Source organism: Mugil cephalus, chromosome 20 (assembly GCF_022458985.1).
Source record: "Mugil cephalus isolate CIBA_MC_2020 chromosome 20, CIBA_Mcephalus_1.1, whole genome shotgun sequence".
NCBI lineage: Eukaryota > Metazoa > Chordata > Actinopteri > Mugiliformes > Mugilidae > Mugil > Mugil cephalus.
The window spans coordinates 1,096,272-1,117,798 of NC_061789.1; the positions used below are offsets into that span (position 1 = coordinate 1,096,272).

Here is a 21,527-nt window from a genome sequence, read left to right on the forward strand (position 1 = left end):
TGGGCTGAGAGTAATCCCACAACACACACACACACACACACACACACACACAAACACACACATAAATATTACCTGGAGGGCAGCGTTAAGCTCAAATGCACATTTGTTTATTGATTATGATGAATGCATAAACTCAGCCGACTCCACTCATCACCTTTTGTAAATGTGTTTTAAACTGCTGCCTTCTTACTGCGCTACTTATGGCTTTTATTACACCGTTAAGTCTGTGTTCACCTGCACATGACAAGTAGACTTTAACCTGAACATATATAATAATAATACAGAACATGGTTCATATAATCAGTGCAAAGCTCCGCCCACATATAAAGTGACTCTCTGCATGGTGGAACTGGCGGCAGGAACCAGAGAGACACACATGTGTTTCCTTGGTTTGTTCACATAAAATTTCTTGCCGCTGATGTTTTTTTTCTTCTTCTATCATCACTGAGCATCTTGTTGAGACTTGCAAATGCATATGATTGGCACACGCGTACTTCGTCATCCTACAGACTGCATATTATAAACGCATCTCCACTTCCTTGCATCGGCCAAATTATTCTCCCGGGGATGCCCCGCCCACACTTCCTCCAGACTCACTCACGTTTTGGTTTAATTATTACCGCGCTCTGCTCTGCCTCCACCAGCTACAAGGAAATGCTGGATTATAATTTCTGCTTTATTATTCTTACACTCTCACTCAAATAACTAATACGAAATTTATCCAAAAGACTGAACATGCATCATTATATTAACTACGTACAATGACCATGATTTGATGTGTTTTAGTGTTTGGTCCAAGTCCCGCCCACTAACATGGAGGGAATCATGACCTATACTGTAGCCGTACACCAGGGGGAGCTCTACTAGTTATGCATCAGACAAGCGATGGAAAAAAAAGCTGAAGCAAGTTAGAATTTTATGTCGTGCATCTCTCCCGACACATAGTATAGTTTCAGAACAATACTACACTTTAACTAGTTGTGCATTAGATTTTATGTAACGCAGATATAATTGTGTCAGGAGGATTTATAGATATTTTAGTTTTTAGAGGTTTCTGCATAAATGTGCTGATGAGAGGAGACGTTTATTGAGGTGTGTGTTTGCAGACCTGCTGCAAAGACAAATAAAAGGAAGTGTGCGCGGCTACATTCTTTTGTAATATATTGGTTACTTGGTTGTTTTCCCCGAGAGGCAACGAGAGCTTTTATGCAAAACACTTTTCTTCCTCTGTGGCTGCAGCAGGCAGGTTGTGCTGTGAGCGGAGAGTCTTTGGAAGCGTGGGCCTGGTCCAGACTTAGATCCACTCCACATACACGGACTCAGCCACACACATGAAGGCTGCACAGGGCGTGCCAAGACTGTACACGTCAGAGAGGCAGGATCCCTCCGTCTCTGCAGCGAAACGCACCTCACGACCCCCAATCTGCTGTTATGATGAGCGCAGGCCAAATACAATGAGTCACCACAGACACACACAGCTCCACAACCACACACACACACACACACACACAGAGCCCCTGTTAAATACTGTGAGCTGAGCCCTGAGAAAGATGAACACGCTCACTCTGACGCGGCGGGACGCCCGACAACCTGCCGACATCCAGGACGGCTCTTTAGCCCTCACACTGCAGAGATGAAGTCATTTTAAGACACGCGTGTGGACGCGCGTGCACAACACGGACAAAACGAGCGAAACCTCGGAAGTGACGTCACTGCAGGAACCAGAGGAAAAGGACAGTTTGAGAACTCTTCAACCTGCAGCAGTGATCCAACTTCTGCTTCTTCTAAGACACTTTTAGAGACACGCTGCATCAACCAATCAGAGAAAGAAGAGTTAATACACTTTTAAAAGTCTGATGACAAACATCCACAGACGCCTCTGAGCCTTGAGAGCAGCCGACAGGTTGACAGCTCGGTGTCTTTATGCAGCCTCACCTGTGATCATTTACAGAGAAGGTGCAAGAAAATGTTCCAGAGTACAGGATGACTAATGGAGACAGGCAGCACGATGAATCCACTCATCTGTGATGGATTAACCTGGTCTGGACGCGCTGGACGAGGAGGAAGGAACGTTTGCCTGTTTTATTTGGAAGTGATTAATTGTGTTGTCGTCCTGGTTTCTACCCTCATGCCCCCAGTTTATCTGCCCCTGCTCCCATCGGCATCTTTGCAGTCGGTGGCCGAGTCAAAGCCGTCTCTAAAATACTTTTTTTTTTTTTTTGAAAAGCATTTTTGTTCCAGCAGGACACAGGTGTCAAACATACGGGTGGACAGAACACAACACTGAGACAGAAGACAGACGTGAGCCCAGATCATGATTTTAATGTAAACTTTCTCCTAATTTCCTTCTTTGCACTAAAACAAACGGAAAAAACCTCGAGTCGTCGTTACTTACAGGTTATATTGGGGTTAAAGCCCCCCCACCCACCTCTCCCTGCAGTAAGATGAATAATCACTATAATGTGTTTTTCCTCCACCAGTTCCTCAGAAACACTGAATCTGGACAGTTTAAAGCTTCGGTTTTTATCTTCCTGTTTAAACTGTGAGTGAATCAGGAGTTTGGCTGCAGCCTGGACAAAGGACGGTAAATACAAACTATTCTTTTACCTCAGCTCTCCGATGATTAATGTCTCCACAACGGGACTGTGAGGAATCTAGATCTTATGTGATACAATATATTTTTTTGTATTTCTGGCGACTAAACGATTATGGAGCCATTTAACTTTCGTGGTCTCTCTTCCTTCTCCAGACACTTAAAGCGATGTGTTCATTCCTCTGAGCGGCACGGCGCTTATGCTCTGAATAATATTTACATATCCTACTGTGGACCACCAACTCAGCGCTGCTCACACACACACACACACACACACACACACACACACACACCATGTCCAGGGAGGTCAGCCCTCCTGGTTTAACCTCGCTCCAGTCCTAAACAAGCATTACTCATCACTCATCTTAAAACCTCACAAATCACGTCTGAGGTCAGGACAAAGACGAGCGCTGAGTGTGTAGAAGCATCTGCGTCTGCAGAGCCGTGAACAAACCTGACATAATGTAAGGCAACACCAACATCTGCACAGCATCTGTCGGCTGAGCCACGTGTCCTACCTGTTTGAGGTCTACGTGTTAAGCTGGATGAGGACTTTTTAACTCTTCGTCTGTTCTTATGTATACACTCCCTTCTTCCATCTTCAAGCATAAAAGGAACTTTAAATCAATAATTAATAAAAATAAACCAGAGCATGTTGAATGATTCCTCTCTCTTCAAACACTCTCAGTTCTCTTAAAGCAGCAGAAAGAAAGAAATGAGCAGAACTTCTGACACTTTGTTCATTAAAAAAAAAAAAAAACAGTTACATCCTGTTTCTATAGCATCAGATAACGAACTAAAACGAAACTTATCCAAAAAAAATTGACACTCGAACATGCATCGACATTATATATTATATATTAACAACCTAAAGTTTTAGTTTGGCCCAAGTCCCGCCCACTAACACGGAGGAGGTGGAGCTTATGACCTACACTGCAGCCTCCAGCCACCAGGGGGAGCTCTACTAGCTTTGTGTCCACTTTTGAGGAGCTGTTCCTGCATATTTTGTACAGCTGAAACCCTGTCAGGAGTCTCTCTGTTGGGAACTGATTCTCCTCTTGCAAAGATCGGACGGACCAATCAGATCATGTGGGCGGGGCTTCAGGTTCTCTCTGTTCAAGCAAAGTATAGGCTACTTTGATAAAATTCATGCAGCTTGGTTGAACGTAACAGGGAGCATATTAGTAAACCCTGATGTTTCCATTAATATAAACAGAAACCTTATCTTTAGCGCTACACGCTTCGTAACTACATCCTTAATAGTTTCCACTGGGCTCCTTTCTTATCATATCGCACACAATTTTGAAAATGGTTCCCTGACTTTAAGTGTGCATCATCTCGTAAACGTTCTCTTCTCCGCTTTCTGCGAAGTTGTGTCTCCGTGGAAAGTAAATCCTCTGAACTATGTCAACCCGAGAGGAGCAAAAGTGGTGGAAGTTCATGGAAAAACAGTAAAAAAATGAAAGAAGTAGAAATTCAAATTATCAGATTATTCCTTCACTGGGACATATCTGAATATCATCATCAGCCGTGACCACGTCCTGTGAGAGAGCACAGCGAGCTTCACGCTTCCATGGCCGGCTTTTTTAATGACGTAACGTCAGGATGTTCGTCTCTAAAGGGAGATTCCCTGAGAGCACGGAGCTGGTTCCTGACATGGTTTACATCCACGGGAGTTTCCTCATGGTCCCACTCAAACCAAACAGTCACACACACACACACAAAATCTTTTTAAATGCTTAAAAGTGACGACAGAAACGGGGCTGCAGCCTTATTTTTCTTATATCCCTCTTCTGGCTGAACTTTCTCAGAAAGGCGCAGGTGTCGTCACCATCAGTCATATAGGTGGGTGAGACTCGTCACCACGGCAACCGAGAAGCTGGAGGTGAAGCTTGCTCTGGTCATGTCTGTCTCTTACATGAGATGTACGACGTGTCAGACGGGGGGAAAAAATAAAGATAAAGATATAAATAAAGAACGTACATTAAATATTATCCGGTGAGCGTTGCCGTGTTGTCATGATATTGTTGTCGTAGCAACGCGGGCCTGAGCACAGTTGTTGGGATGGAACACACACACACGCTGAATGACTTTAAGTCAGTCTCTGCTATGAGACGTCACTAGAAAGGGAAACACTAACCACCCTTTAATCAGGGAGGTGTGACGTATGCGTCATATACATCTAATCCAGAGGAAGATCACACACGTTCAGCATCTTTTTAAATGGGACTTAAACTTTGCGAAGCTGATCGTGTTTTTATGACGAAGGCCAAGTCAATAAATGTTTTACACGCAGCTCTGCACTCATTAAACTACTGCTCACACGCGTCCAGCTGCTTTAAAGTTATTTCGGTGTTGGAGAGTGGGAGCAGACATCAGGTCCGTCTCCGTGTTCATCCACCTGTCTCCAGCTTCGGTTTCCACTCCGGTTAATTCACCTCCTGGAGGTAGACGGATGCCACACGACCGGAAATGAAATCATCACAGAATCAGTCGTGGATGAAAACCAGTCAGATGCCGCCGGGGCGAAGATTCCTGACTGGTTTCCTGAATCTGTTCAATACATATTCACTTAGACATATCTTCTCCCTTTGCCTGTGTCCAGCTCTTCTCTGCCGTCAGACCTTTTAAATCTGATGTACGCTTCTTTAAAACCCAGCCCTCAGTGCTACATCTGGATTACATTTCATATACGTGCTTTTTAAACTCTCAGTTCCTTCTAATGAAGTGACTGATTATGTCCTCCAGTACAGATGAAGATGTGGCAGAATGTCCAGCGGATGGGCGGATAATAGATGATAAAACACACATTTCACTTGGACTGTTTGGCCCAGAGACAAATTAAAATGACAGATTTTAGCATAAAATGGTGTTGGCAGAGATACGATGTAAACTCTGAGGAAGAATTCGACCCGAGCGGTGACATCTGATGAATGACGTCCAACTCCAAACACACGGGACACGTTGGTATTTAAATCTGGTCCAAAGACCGCAACAAGAACCAAAGTAAACCAAGAGACGATGCCAACTCAACTCAGCTGTGACTCCTCCGCCGTTCTATAATACCCAAGGAATGATGCTGCCAGAGTGACCGCATTCATTACCATGAACCACTGCAGATACGTGAATACATGTTGTTTCTGAGCCCAGAGACAGAACTGGACTTTAGGGAAACTTGTCTTTTAAGCCACATGGTGAAAACTATAATGTGGTGAAATGTGCATAAAGGAAGTGGCCTTTTCTTCAGTGTGCACCTGAACGCAGCTCAGACTGGATCCGTAAATGCTTCTTTTAGAGAATAACTGTGACTAAACCACTGGATTCAGAGACAAGAACCTGAATCTGTCAACGTACGACTGAAACACACGAACCAAATGTCACATCAGATATGAGCTGAGCTACAAACAGGAGACGCTGGTTGAGTCCCGTCAGACTTTAAAACATGTCACTCAGACACTTTTAAGATGAAGCCGTAATCGGGTCAATACTCACAGGAGCAGGAGCAGGAGGCAGGACTGGTTAGGTCTTACCGGCCTCCTCGGTTAGATTCCCGTATGAGTTTGAAAGGATATGGGTTACAGACGACGCGGAGACACCAGTTGCGAGGCTTCGTCGTCTGCTTGAGGCAGAAGAAGGCCACGGGGGCCAGAGCCGGGTACGGCTGCTGCTCCTCCTCCTCGGAGACGCAGTCTGGATCTCGGATGGGAGCCGTGATTCGAACTCCGAGCGTCGGCCCAACTTCCACTTCCAGCTCCGGCTCCGGCTCCTCGTTCTCCTGGACCTCAGGGCTCCATTCTCCTCCACCTCCTCGACCCGTGCTGCTCCTCCCGCCCCTCTCCGCCTCGCCCTCTTCCTCCTCCTCCTCCTCCTCCTCGTCCCGGCTCCTTCCTGGGTCACCATCGTGACCCGGGGCGTCGTCCCTGCAGGCCGTCGGCACGGCGAGCCTCACCTCCTCCTGCACCTCCTCCTCCTCCTTCTCCTTCTCCGGGCACTCTGCGTACTGAAAGCGCGCTCTCCCCTCGCCATCAGTCATGATAGAGCGTCAGGCAGAGCCACTCTGGAGGGGAGGTCACAGGGAGGGAGGGAGGGAGGGGTGGAGGGGTGGAGACGGGGATGCCGGAGGAGAAGAAGAAGAAGAAGAGATCAACAAATCAAACAATGAGCCAAATAAACACTCAGACCACTTCCATCCTCCAGCAGCACTCGTCCTCGCCTCCCATCAAACCGCACATTTACGATATCCCTTTTCTAACCTGGCACAACCTTTTATTACACAAAGCTCTTCCAAAAAATCCACCTAAAGTGAACAGAAACTAGCAGCCTGGTCTCACAGAGCTGCGTCTTTGTCAGATCGTTATATAAATCTTCTATGAATCAGACAGAAGACAAATCCAACATGAATTCTGCTCCAGCAGAAATGAGGAAGTCTAATGTGATACTGAGATAAGAGTGTTTTCCCCCCCCACTCTGTCTCCCTGTTGCTATGTGATTGAACAGATGGACTCCTCTGTCTCTGGTCTACTGGAGGTTTTTTAGCCCACACCACGCAATGGTGGGCAGGGAATGCGCCAAAAACCAATAACCGCCGCACTAATCCCGATTATTCTGATAAAGTGGAATAACAACGAAGAACAAAACGTTAGTCTACACGACCCAGCTATCAGACGGTTCTCCTAACAGGGCTTTTATTTCATTTTCTTTTATTCATTTTTCTCTGTGGGCTTTGTTGTCCGTCGCTTACTGCTCTGTGGAGAAGCGCATCTGACGCTTGAGGCGGTTAAATTGTCTCTGAGAAAGATTTTATGTCACAAAAAAGAGAGAGAAAGAAAGTACATTAAGAATACTTTTAAAAGAACAAATGTTGAAAAGTATTTAACGTGTCAGAGGGAAATGAAACCCGCCTGGAGGACTGGAGCGTCCGTCACCTGCGTTCCAGTTTCCTATGCTTAAAAAGTGGATTCTGTCTCTATTAAAAGAATCCGTGCAAACACAGGAACTTTATTCTTTTTTAAAATACCTTATCGAGACGGAATCGGAAGTTCCCATAAGCATGATCCGCGACTTTCCGTCTTTCTAGTGCACCCAGCCTTTCTCAGCAGCCCGGAGCTTCCCTCTGTTCCTTCCCTTTCTCCTCCGCTCCTCTGGACTGAAAAATAAATCTCCTTCTCTCGCTTTGTCAAATGTAATCCGTTAGAAATCACTGGAAACGGTCAAAGAAGTCACTTGAAGTGGTTTGTGAAAGGGGGGAACGTGTATCCATATCATCCACGCGTCTATCCATCCGTCCGTCCGTCCTCGCTCTGGTGTTGGTTACGCAGCGTGGAGCGGAGATGCGCACCGGAGCGTCGGGCCGCGGCGCGTCTCTGTGTGTGTGTGTTACTGCGCTGAAGCTCCGTGGATGATCTGACACTGGGAGGAGGAAAAAAAAAAAAACAAGAAGAGAAAAAAAAAACTTGGCCCAGGACCTGGAGCTCTGACACGTGACGTGATGCCCGGCCACAGCCACGCAGCGCAGAGTACGATCCACACACATGCGCACGAAAAAGACGCATCAGGAGCCAAACTGGACGCGCACCAAGGCTCAGCAGCTGAGGACAAAGAAATACCAATTATCATTATCACATTTAATTTAATTTGCACTAATACACAGGCTATAATATAATATAATAATATAACCGTTTATTATTATCTCGCAGGTAACAGGGAAAGCTCCTAAACGAGGAGCCAGACAATCCACTGGTTTTCTTGATTTATTTTATTTTTTTAAAGAAATGCGATTCAATAGAAGAGTTTGCATTTTTTAACTTGAGATGCTGCCTAGTGAATAAAATGGGCCCAATGTGGCCACAGTGGCCATAGTTGGAACTGCAGGTCACATGACGCCTGCAAACCTTTTCTCTTTCTGCACAAAGAGAAACGCAAAGGATGCACATATCTTCTAAGAACCACAAATAATAACATTAATAACAATAATGGCTCTGAGGTCTTAGAGCTTTCCATTAATTCATCATCTGAAGTCTTGACAGCGTCCCACTGTCTTTTATCCAGTCTCATCTTACAGAAACAACAACTCAAAGATCAATGTATTTTTTCGAAGCATAACAAAGAAAATCTAAATGACTCTTCAGGACAAATCACTGTTATTATAGTCTGCATATTTACAGAGTTTTAGGGATTTGTGGGAGTGATGACGACAGGCATCACCTCCTAGTATCTGCTGCTGATGCTTTATCCAGATGTTTGTATGAATTTATCTGTTTTTCTTGCCACCGTCCCCTCAGAGCTTCCCCTGGGAGTTCGAGCCTGTGGCTCCTGATAAAATTGAGACTGTTATTGACTGTGTCAATAATATTGGGTGGAACTGACATCACTGTATTTTTTCCCAGAGCATCTGGACCTGCTAAAGTTAACTGTTCTCCTCTCGGAGCTTTTCTACTAGTGTGGACTTGCAGGACGATTTCAGCCACTTAGAGGAAATGAACGTCGTAAATTAGCTTTTGCAGGAGCCAACGTGTCCGTGGGAGCTCCATGTGAAAGAGAATCAGTTTAAATCTGATATTCTTCAAGCTGCTAATGTAATTAAGCTAAAAGCACAGTCATGAATGTTGCATTAATCTTATATATCATATCAGCTCATGAATATTGTGTTGAAGGAAGCGTTTCGTGCCGTATTAAAGCTCAGGTGTTCTTTTAAATATCGGTGGTTATCAGTCAGTAAATCAGGAAACTGCTGCTGCTGCTCAGCGCCAACGTCTTTAAAGGTAATTTGGACTGAGAATCAATTAAAGGGACGGATCAATCACAGATACATACACTATGTTTAATGAGGAGCTGGCTGGTGGAAGTCTGAGCCCTGGGCTGCCACGCTGTCGGTGCCCACGCCCGTAAACCCTGCTGACTCCAACAGCAGAAGAAGAACTCGGCAGAAACTTGACAGTAATTGACATCAAGTCGAGGAGAATGGAAGATAAAAGCTGTGGAATCCACCTCTTCAGGCTTTATTTAAACCTGACACCTGATTGGCTGAGAAATAAAAGCACTCGGTCCAAGTCAGAGGGAGGTTTGGAGGAGAAATCAGCTCTGATGCTCAATAAAACAGCTTTAAACAAACTGCTGCTTTGGCTTTCTCACAAATTAAAGGTCAGCGCTGAGTGTGGAGGTGATGCTGCTCGGCCACTCCTGCAGCACCGTTATGTAAAACAGCCTCCGTGCTCAGAGAGGAGGAGGCCAACTACCCGACATAATCCTTTTACTCTCTGTGAATCTAGAGTACACAGAGGAGGAGACGAGGCCTGGAGGCGACACCCCTCCTGGTCTCATGTGGGCATGAAGCCCATTTATTCTGCAGGCTTCTTGTTCATTTTACCAAGTCGTTAAACTAATGAGATCTGGATCGATTTAATGAACGTATTAAATTAAACTTAAATAATGACAAGGAGGTGAATTCATCTGTTTTTTAAGGCCACAAACCCATCGCTACTAACGTAAAACCTGCTAAGACATAAGACATACTGAATCATTCAAAACCACATAGACTAGAACAGACCAGTCTAGACCAGTCCAGACCACTCCAGACTAGACTAGACTAGACTCGAGTCAATTTGAATAGTCTGGATTAGACTTGACTAGACTAGATCATATTAGACTAGACTAGACTAAATTAAATTAAATTAAATTAAATTTGACTAGACTAGACTAGATTAAATTAAATTAAATTAAATTAAATTTGACTAGACTAAATTTAATTAAATTTAATTAAATTAAATTTGACTAGACTAGACTAGACTAGACTAAATTAAATTAAATTAAATTAAATTAAATCAAATTAAATTAAATTAAATTAAATTAAATTAAATTAAATTAAATTAAATTTGACTAGACTAGACTAGACTAGACTAGACTAGACTAAATTAAATTAAATTAAATTAAATTAAATTAAATTAAATTTGACTAGACTAGGCTAGACTAGACTAAATTAAATTAAATTAAATTAAATTAAATTGGACCAGGTCAAACTACCAGAGGCAGCAGGTTGTCAGACTGTACGTTTGGAGCATTATTCCCTCAAACAGATGATGGAGTGTGACATGTGATGGAGGAGGAGGCTGCTCCTCCCTCTGTCTCTGAGTGTTTTTATCGTGTTTTATCATGAAGATAAAGATTATTTAAAATCTTCCTCCTGAAACAGAAAGACTCCCAGAAAGAACTCAGAGCAGCAACATGTGTGAGTCCATTCATTCTCAGCTGTGATGAGGGCGGCGATGACAGACCGAACTCAGCACCCCCTCGTCCTCCTCCTCCCCCGTCCTCCTCACCCGTCCCCTCTGACACCTGTCTCTCTGTCCCACCTGTCTGTCTGTCTCTCTCTGCCTTTTCCTTCACGAACAGTTGGATCCTCATTACTTCAAGGCCTGGCCCCAAAATGGCTCCCATGAGGCTCTTTGTTAACGTTGGCAGCTCTTCAGTCTGCGCTCGGCCCTGTGTGTGTGTGTGTGTGTGTGTGTGTGTGTGTGTGTGTGTGTGTGTGTGTGTGTGTGCATGCAGCCTGGAAACCTGGTTTGAGTTTAACTCAAGGCTCCTTTTACCAAACGCTTTCCTCAGAAATGTCTGGTTTCCTCTTTTATTACTCAACAGAAATTAGCTTCACTGACTGAACCTGTTCGTATTTACGCAGCAGTCACAGCGTCCACAGAGAGAAGGAAAACGGTAACAGAACGATAACAGAACGGTAACAGACTGAGACACTAAAACACGTCTCTGTTCATCTAACACGCTGATGTTATATGTGCATTTTCACCAGTCTGAATCAATACGAACGCTTCCAGTGGATGATCAATACTCAGCCTCCCTTCCACTCAGCGGCCGGTCCCAGCACCTCCTCCACCCCAGCAACATCTCATCACTTCATCTTAACACACACACACACTCAGATTCTATCTTTGACACAATGCATCCTCTAAGCCCCGCCCCCTTCCCCCCCAGCACCAAACCCTGAACTGACTCTGACCTTTACTCCAAAAATAATAAACAGATCTTTAATTTTCCAAAAAGTGGAGGAAGGCGCTGCATATTTTAGCTTTTAATATGCAGGTATTTATTTCCCAGAATGATGCACAACTCTTTAATCTGTTAAACTGACAAACATACACCAATCAGCCACAACATTATGACCACTGACAGGAGAAGTAAATAACGTTTAAACCATCTCGTGACAATTCAGTGTTCTGGTGGAAAATGTTTGGACCTGACATCCATTGGTGTGGATGTTACTTAAAAATATAGCACCCACCCAGACCAGAACCCCCCCATCCATAGTCATGACACTCCCACAGACACACACACAAAAACCCTTTAGGAACAACATGAAGAACATCACAAAGATGTTGACCTGACCTCCAAATTCCTACTGTGACCTGCACAATATTAGGAGGGTGGTCATAATGTTATGCCTGATCTGTGCAGAGTCTGATTATGTGCCGTGCATTAGTACATAATCCAAATATAATCTCAGAGCTCAAGGACTCTTCAGCATGTGGTCTATGAACTGCTGACCCACAACTCTACCTACTGAACCACAACCACAACACACAAGATGTAACATCACCAGAAATAGTAAAATCATCTGAAACGTCTAAATGATGAATATCTAAAAACTGAAGAACCCACGAGAAGAAAAGCATGTCCTGCATTCTTTGACATGCGAGTAATCTCTAGAGACGTACAGGGGAGGTGGGGACACGTCAAACACGTCTCCAAGGTTACGAATAAAAAGGAATTCCAGAGTTATCTCGGTCTCATTGTTCTCTGATGGTTCAACGTTCTCCTCATTAATCCGCCCACTCGGTCTCTGCTCGGCTGGAGGCTTCTCATGACGCTGCTGACGTAGGTGAGGCTGGGGGACACCTCCCATGTTTCACTTCTCTATGAGGGCTTTCCCTCAGCAGCGCACGCTTCTACATGTGACATGTGCAGCCTGCGTCACGAGTGGATTCCACAAAGCCTCTGAAATATGCATCCTCCTGATGCATAATTCAAATCAAAAAGAGTACGTTGAGATGTATGAAGAGGAGGAGGAGGAGGAAGGGATGAAGCTCTCTGGTGTTTTTATCATCTCTCTGCATCTCGCGTGCCAAACTAGTCGTTCTAATACGGGAGAAAATATCTGAGAGCATCCAGGAGAGGAAACGGTTACGTAACATGAAGACAAACTGGAGCAGCATCAGAGAAAAGAAATGTGCAGCTCAGCCCGACATGCTGGCATGTGAAGGACACCTGTGTGAGAGAGCGGGAGGGAGGGAGGGAGGCACCGACGAACTTCAGAGTGACTCATCTGCATCCGCTTCCATGCAGGAATGTGTCATCTTTAAGCCTGCAGAGGTGTCGTTCTTATAATAACTGATGGAGCCATGCTAGTGGTTTAACGCTCACTACTGCTGATGGAGCCGCTGGCTGCAAACATGCTGCTGAGTTTCATCGTTAAACTAGATGCACTGACTGGAAACTGCACCGGTTGGTTCATGGGTCACGTTAAACTCTAGGGCCACAGTTTATGGGAACATGTGGTTACGTATTTTTATATTTTTAAACGGTTGGATATTGGGTTCCGTTGCACATTTACAGTGAGTTCAGGTTTAGTGGGACAGCGGCTAAACTGGGACACCACAGGAAAACAGCTTTGTGCTTGACCCTGAAAGGTGTAACTTTGCAGTCACACCTCGGTCATTGTTCTGAAAGCAGAACGCTGCATGAAGCCACAGGAAACAGCAAAATATTTGCAGCCAGACATTTCATACTTTATATAATTAATGGAAACTAGAAAGAAATTCCTGATTTTGATAACTGATGAGTCCTTCTGCAGCCATGTATAATTAATTAACCTGCTTAATCTTTTAGATAAATTAAACTAAACTGTATCATATAACCTCCTTCATGCATCTGGATGGTGACGTCCTTTTGAATAAGAGCTCATGAATCCGGTGATGCTACTATGAGAATGCGACCGCCCGCTGGACTCTTGAAAAGCATTAAACTCACAGTCAATGCAAAGAGCTGCAGGTTGCAGCCACATCCGCCCCCACCAGCAGACTTCACAACGACTCAGAGACCGAGTGTAGAGCAAGAAACATTTATGAGATGCTCCATCAAAATAAATAGAGGGAAGAGAGAATTAACCACCAGCTGGTTCAGAGTGAAATAAATGACGTGTTGTCAGAAGTTACTGGTTTATTCTAAGGAAGAAAACAGAAGAAGAAGCTGCCGCAAACTTCCAATAAAACAGACTCTTTTTCTTCTGTGTTTCCTTATAATTAAATAAAATAATTAAATTATAAAAGAAATCCTACATCTGGTGCTTGAAAAGGACAAAATAGTTCAGTATAAGAGTTTCCAACGAGGTGAAACAGTCACCAGGAGCTTCTTCCTCTTCATGGAGCAGAGTCATGTTGAAGTCTTTGATGTATTCTAAGGTCTTTTCTTCTACTTGAACTGAAATAGATTTCTGAAACAAACACATTAAACCAACCCACCGTCGGGCGCGTGTCTGAATATGTCCGACTGATCCGAGGCCGTGACCTACATTTTCACCTGGCTCGTCTCTGCAGCCTTTCCGTGAGCGGCATTCACGCACAAACACCTCGACCCTCGTCTCTCCAAGCAACCTGAAACACGGCGTGATACGAGTCTTCTGCATTCAGCCTCAGTCCACATCCACATGTGAAACATTCTAATCAGGGAAACAGCAGGGAGCACCACTCCAGGGACACAGAGGAACTATTAACTACCTGAACATCCATTTATTAAAAAACGCTGCAGCTCCAGTCCCAGATAAGACTCAGTCTGATTTAATTTGAATGTGTAATTGGGGAAAACACAGCTTTATTACACTGAGCTGCACAGGCTAATATGGTATAGTATTCTAGCTTCTGACATTTTTGAAGAACGTTTGCATGATGTGAAAACTCAGATGTCTCCTTATGCAGACATGGAGTCTTTCCTTCAGTGGACATTTAACAACATAGACCTGAAAAGATGAGCAGGTGAGTTGCTTTGTGTGGGGTTTAGTGTTTCGTCCGTCTCTAAAGCCTCGACTCTCCACTCCAGCATCTGCATCTGCATCTGCCACGTTGTGAGCTCCAGCAGAGACCTAGACGTAAAGTGAGACCGTAAATAAAACGGAGCCGAGTGGAGTCATGTTGGTAAAACGGTGAAGGAGATTAAGATAAGAAGATGAGCAAACCTCCGGTGCTGAGTCATGCAACACTTCCAGAAACTTTTGCACAGCCCTCACATACTCAGCTGTGGAAAGATCTGCATGTGCATGAGTGCATGTGTGTGTGTCTTAGTGCAGCTGTGCATTCCAATCAGAGAGATTTAACCCTCTCGCCTCCACTGAGGGCGCCACCATCCTCCCCCCACCCTCACACCATCCACTAATATCCCCCAACACTTCCACGTGGACGAGACGTTCGAGGATCATGTCACACAAGAGAGGAATTAGCGGGTTTATGCTAACATGCTACACTACTGTCAGCCCTGGATACTAGACCTACCAGGACGGTCGTCTTATTATATTTGTAGCTATTTGAAAAGGGACTAAGTGCATTATAGACATTGATGCATTCCTGACACACACACAAAAAAAGAAATTCAAACAAACCCACGTTTCATCGGATCAGTGCTACAGAAAGAAACTGAAATTTAAACAGAGAAGAAAACCAGAGCTAAATATTTTCATGAGCATCATCCTAAAAACAACCTTCATGAGTCCAGGAACCATATGCGGTAACTTGATGTCATGGTTCCTCTCAGTGAAGTTTATTGTCATGTGGTTTTCATTGAGCCAATCAGAGAAGATCCAGGAAACATTGTCAGGTCTAATCAGGGTCTAATGTGGTCTACAAGGTCCCCCCTCTGAACTGGTTTATCAGGAACCATGAAGAAGAACAAGTGTCCTAATGTTTCTACTTTGATGATGTTGATGATGTTCTAATGTGACAAATACATGTTTACATTAGTTTAAGGACCAGGAACCAGATATGAGACCAGAACCAGATATGAGACCAGAACCAGATATGAGACGTTCATTCATCTGGATTTTTGAGGGTTAAAAGTTCATTTTTGGTTTGTCCATCCAGGGCTACCGTAGTAATGTGGTGGAGCAACATGAGCCTAGACAGAGAACTCCAGATAAGAACTACTTTTATTTTCTTTTATATCTCTAATATCTTCCAAAATACCAAGAGTTGCTGAATGTCCAGAAGCTACATCCATTCATTCATTCATTTTCCAGCGGGGTCGACCCTGGACAGGTCTCCATCTAGTTTATAGCCCCCAATAACTCCCAACAAGCCACACAAAGAATAAAAAGACCCTTTGCATGAAAAGACCGTTTTGTTTTGTCCATACTGCAGAAACAAAGCGGTGCAACATGCCTCTAGACTTGGTGAGAGAACACCAGATGGGAACTCTTGTATCATGTCGCCAACCTCCTCCAAGGAACTGAGTCCCAAAACGGTTGTTTAGAAGCAAAAAGAGCCAAATTAGCTGGAATCACCTTCATCTTTCCTGACCTCCATACACAAATTAAAAAGAGACGGGGATGGAACAAACTATATCCAGTCCAGACAAACCGAGGTTTCATTATACTGAAGTTGAAGCTTTATCCAATAAACTTAAGTAAACTGTTAAAAAGGAAGAAGTTTGAAGCTTCTCTGAACAAACAGGAAATGCTCATTCAGCCTCGGCTTCTCCAGACTTTCAGCTCAGTTACATCATTCACTTTACTGTTCACACGGAGACAGAATAAATACAACTGATTAGATCCAAGTGTCAAATGTTACCCTCTGCTTTGTGTTCATGAGTTTGTGCACGGAGAGGTTTGGGAGGTCTGCTGCACTGGCTTGACTCTTACTAATGAGACACACTCTGAATGCATGCGGTGAATCAGCGGTTCATCTGATCTGCCTCCAAACTACCGCGCTCTGTCATCCAGTTCCTGGACTCTGAGTGTGTGTGTGAGGCCACAAGGTCCAAAAGGTCCAAAAAGGTCCTGGCAGCGTCTCACGGTTCATCCCTCACACTTCTCTTTATTATTCCTTGTTTAAGAGAAGAAACTCCAAATTATGCCTTTGTTTATTTTACGTGGTGTGTTCAGGGCGTGTTGTATGTGAGGATGTGTGTGTGTGTGGGTGTAGGATTAAAACATATGTTGACCAGAGGAGGATTACTGTCCAGTGTGTGATCTAATCTGAATACAGTCGGTGCAGGAGAACAACCTCAGCTCTGACCTACAGAGGTTGTGATGCTGGAGCTGTCGGGTCACCAGACCTACGCATCACTCAGCCATAATCACCCTCTTCTCCTTCCAGTCGACCAATCGCAGCCCTGCTACTGGGAACAGATGGCGTCCACTCTGTAATCTGCGGGTATGACTTTGCCCCGAGCTTTGTTGAGTCGCCTTTCTCAAGGAATATTTGTCACTGCGTTTTATCATTGAGTGTCTGCAGAAAATATAGAAGATGCAATGAACATTACGTGCACAGTTTACTTTGTGTTCACTGTAATAATCTAGAAAACTAACAGAGCCGTAAGAATAATCAGTAGAAAAACAATCCAAATCCATTTTTCCTTCAGTTAAAATTGTTGAAAAATCAAGAATTAGTTGATTACAGTATTCTGCAAATTATGTTTAAAGCTCGTAATAAAAGATGTTTCCATTCAACATTCAGAAAAGAAACAGAAAAGAAAAACGAGTTTAACTTAAAAGGAACAGAGATCCTTAAAAAAAAGAACAGTTAAAGCCGGTACGTTAGGAAACATAATGAAACACGTTGGACTGATTGTTTTTGTTTTGTTTGTATGTTGGAACTAAAATGATAAGGTGACAGTCAGCTGGTTTATTTCATTTTATTCTCATTATTTTGCTCCTTATTCTGTTGTTGTTTTGTAACTAAAGTTCTTTGTAAATTGATTCTTTTTGGTTGAGATTTGGGAACGTTTGTGTTTATACTGAATTGTTTTGTTTTAATCAATGAATGAAATAAAAGAATAAAACTAAAGCTGAGATGCAGCACTAGTCAAACTAGAGACTCACTGCGACTGTAGAAACAACAGAAATAATATCTGTTCTTAGCATGTTGTGTTGCAGTTAGATTTATTATTGAACTTCCCCAATAGAAATCAATGAAGTATCTTTAGTTTTTTCACTTGTTCCTTTGCTCTCAGTCTGGAAGTGTCAGACTCTGAGTTACAGAAAGTCTCCTGAGACCAGTATTTGCTATGAGCTCCTTGTAAATAAATATTTCCAGTAACTGCTGATCAGTCGAAGGAGTCTGATCTCAGAACAGAACCAGTTCAGTTGTGAGATGTTGGTGGTTTCCTCTCATCAACTGATGCAACAGAAGAACCTATAGAAGAACCTAGAAGACTGCAAGACCAGGAAGAGCTAAGAAACTTGACAGGACCCTGAACTTAAAGGAAGGGAGAGATGACCTGTGCCACTAATTTCCACACAGATATGTAAGGCTGAATTAAAAGGTACCTCATAAAAGTCATTCATTATTAGCAGTAGCTAATGAGCTAATAGCCGCACATGCTAATCTTTACACTTTGATCGAGAACCATACACATTTCTTCAGTTCATAAACTCTGGAAAGATGCTGAGTATGACTCTTTTACAGGTTCTCTGCACTCGTACGGCTCCTGAATGAAACTCTTACAGTGCAGCCGTACAATGTGAGGTGACGGGTAAACGGAAAGACGCAGAGAAAAGTAAAGGGCTAATAAATTCCTCCTGACAGCAGTGTTCTTCAGGACCACACCAAACCGTGGCTGTCTGATAGTCTCCAGTAAGTTTGTGACTGTTATTTATGTTCATCCCTCATAGGTTTAACTTATAAACTAACCAACCAGTGACCCCACACTCCCTCAGAGACCTGAAACCAGAGTGTGATTGTGTGCTTGCAGGCCTGGAAAGAGCACTTGTCACTTGATTTATGGGTAACTGGGAAGGTCCACGGCGCAGCTGCTGTCATGGCACTGATCAAAGGGGATTCCTGGAGAGGCTGGAAGGAGAAGGAGAAGGAGGAGGAGGAGCTGGATGGAGAAAGAAGGGAGAGGCTGCTGCATCGACAACTTAATGAAGCACCGGTGTCATCTGGGCTGAACTTCACAAGATGATTCTGCTCAGCGAGAGTGATGAGGTCAGTCTTTAGATGATTAGTCTGTGGCCACTATTTGCTCTAAGAACGCGCTGCAGCTCAGAGTTAATCCAACAGAGGACGGATTAGCAACCTTCCCGCTGAGACTGTAATCAATAAAAAGGGGAATAAATGCAATGAATCCTACTCTCGTGTCTTTGTGGTCACTTAGATCTGCTGGTGATCTGCTCCGTATTACACTAAGAGGGGTTTCTAATATTTTGTCTGCACCGTGTACACAGAACTGTGTAAAAGATTTAGGCTTGTATAGAAAAATGCTGTAAACTAAGAATGCTTTCAAAAATATAAATAATGAAGTTAATTTTTATCAATTTACAAAATGCAAAGTGAGCGGACAAAAGAAAAGTTACATCAACATCTGGTGTTACTGCTCTTTGCCTTCAAACCAGCATCAGTCCTTATAGGTTCACTGCACAAAGTCAGGGATTTTGTAGGATTGTAGATGCAGCGGTCGGCCAAGGAAACCCATCAGGAGAACCATCAGCTCAGAACTGAGAGAAACCAGTGGGACCCAGGTCCCAGGTCCATCTACTGCCTGGAGAAGTCTGGACTGAAGTGGTCTTCATGGAAGAGGTGCAATCAAACATCCATCCCTCTGTCATGGAAACAAGACCAAGAGACTCAACTATGCACCAGAACAAAGGAACCAGGCTCTGTCTGCAGGCAACACTGAAGCACGGTGGAGGTTCCTTGAAAGTTTGGGGCTGCATTTCTGCAAATGGAGTTGGAGATTTGGTCGGGACTAAAGGTTAATGGTCCTCAGTGCTGAGAGATACAGTCTGATACTGATCCATCATCTACACCGTCAGGGAGGAGGAGGACTGGCCCCACATTTATCCTGCAGCAGGACAAAGTCATTCAGAACTATCTTCAGAGGAAAGAAGAAGAAGTAGTCCTGGAAGTGATGGCATGGCCCCCCCAGAGACCTGGTCTCAGCATCATGGAGTGAGTCTGGGGTTACATGAAGAGACAGAAGGATCTGAGGAAGATCTGTGATCAGTTCTCCAAGATGTTTGGAACAACCAACCAACCGAGTTCCTTCAAGAACTGTGTGCAAGTGGCAGATTTAGATTTCCATTCTGTTCATTCATGATGAAAATAAACTATTAGCACTTTCATCTTTGAAAGCATTCTTAGTTTACAGCATTTGCATAAAACTTTTGAACAGTTCACTGAATATAGATTCAATTATCATGTTATTCTATTGGACTGTGGCGTACTTAATAATACATGCATATATTTCATGGTTACCTCTCTTCCTGAGCTCTATTGTGTTTACTGCTGCAGCCTATTATTCTCATGCTGATCATTAATCATTTAATCTAATGTACAGAGTAATGCTGCTCTGTCCTGCTGCTGGGCCTTGTAATCCAATTGGTGCGTCAGTCGCTAATTCTGTGAAACGGCAGACGTCGGTCCAGATGGCTTTAAAAATCACCACGGGACACCAGAGTTTATTCACACACAGTTAATAATTTTAGACGGGAGATGCACCAGAATAGAAATGCAAAACAGAAATGTATTTGGTGGGAAGAAGAAAAAATAACCGAACCACTGCTGGTAATTCCTTAAAAAAAAAAAAGAAGATGGAAATAGAAGTTTCTTTCACAAGAGCATGAGTCTTAAAAACTACTTTCAGAGTTTGACTTGAAGTAAAAAGCTGAGAAAGTGGTTTTCTGATCCTGGAGACTGATAACGATTCCTGGATCCGTGTGGACAGTTTTGCAACGATAATTGGGCAGACGTGTCGATAGCGAACACAAAGAGGAACCAGGCCAGAGGAACAGACATGTGCAACTTTACAGCTGACGATCCGTGAAGAAGGAGGGGGGAGGCACGGAGGAGGAGAGAGCGAGGGAGGAAAGGATGGATGGAGGAAGAGACAGCAGGGTGTTAAGTGTCAGGAGGACTGTCAAGATAGACATGGGACTGTGGGGTAACTTGCAGTCAGCGAAAATAGGATGAGTCACTGGAGGAGGACGGCTGTGCAGGAAAAGCCTGGCTACAGTAATGAATACTTAAAGTATTTAAGAGATTTATTTGATTTGATAACCAGCACAGCATCACATCATAACACGTGTGAGAGACAGGAGCCTAAACCAGGTAAACAGAAATGCAGACAGAGAGAAGCATGGCTGCAGGACGACTGACGGTCGGGGCCAATTACCAGGAAAAATACTCCTCCGGGCAGATGACGCTGTGGGTAAACATGGCTCTGTGACAGGTGTGTGTGTGTGTGTGTGTGTGTGTGCAGCAGGAACTGTGCTTTCACATATTTCGCTTGCGGTTTTAATTTATTGCTCGTGTTCCTTCTGCCCGGCACCAGACTGTTAGCATGGTTTCCTCCGACTCCTCCGTTAAATAAAGTGATTGCGATTCCGAGCACAGTGCACAAACTCCATTTCTCCAGCTGGGACTCTGAGCCGATCGCAGCCTCTGACGAATTACACTTCTTCTTCTCCCATGAAAACCACCTGGGTCCACACCACTTTACAGAGTACTACTCCTTTTTAAAAAAAATAAAAAAAAAAACAGTCTGGGCTTTAATACGTTTTACATGAAAAATGTCTGTGTTGTGTTTATAATTTAATGTGACTGATGCACTTTATTGGCCCCGTGGAGAAATGTTTCTAGTGTTCTTCTTTTAACGTGACTATCAGAAGAGTATAAACTTCCTTATCAATAGAGATGTGATGAAGAAAAGTCGCATAACAATG

The 21,527-nt window shown here is 43.7% G+C and overlaps 1 protein-coding gene across 4 annotated transcripts in view; it reads right to left on the reverse strand.

The window, feature by feature from the left end:
• The window catches only part of LOC124997477 (voltage-dependent T-type calcium channel subunit alpha-1H-like), a 102,244-nt gene extending 94,128 nt beyond the window's left edge, over positions 1 to 8,116 (reverse strand). For 2 of the 4 annotated variants that reach the window (XM_047571193.1, XM_047571196.1), the window contains exons 1-2: positions 7,611 to 8,116; positions 6,166 to 6,650 (exon numbers count right to left, since the gene is read on the reverse strand). In XM_047571193.1, the coding sequence (XP_047427149.1) occupies positions 6,166 to 6,626 (461 nt within the window). In that variant the 5' untranslated portion in view covers positions 6,627 to 6,650; positions 7,611 to 8,116. The remainder of the gene's footprint in view (positions 1 to 6,165; positions 6,651 to 7,610) is intronic. The other 2 variants (XM_047571195.1, XM_047571194.1) reach the window with 2 other exon arrangements.
• Between the last annotated feature and the right edge of the window lie 13,411 nt (positions 8,117 to 21,527).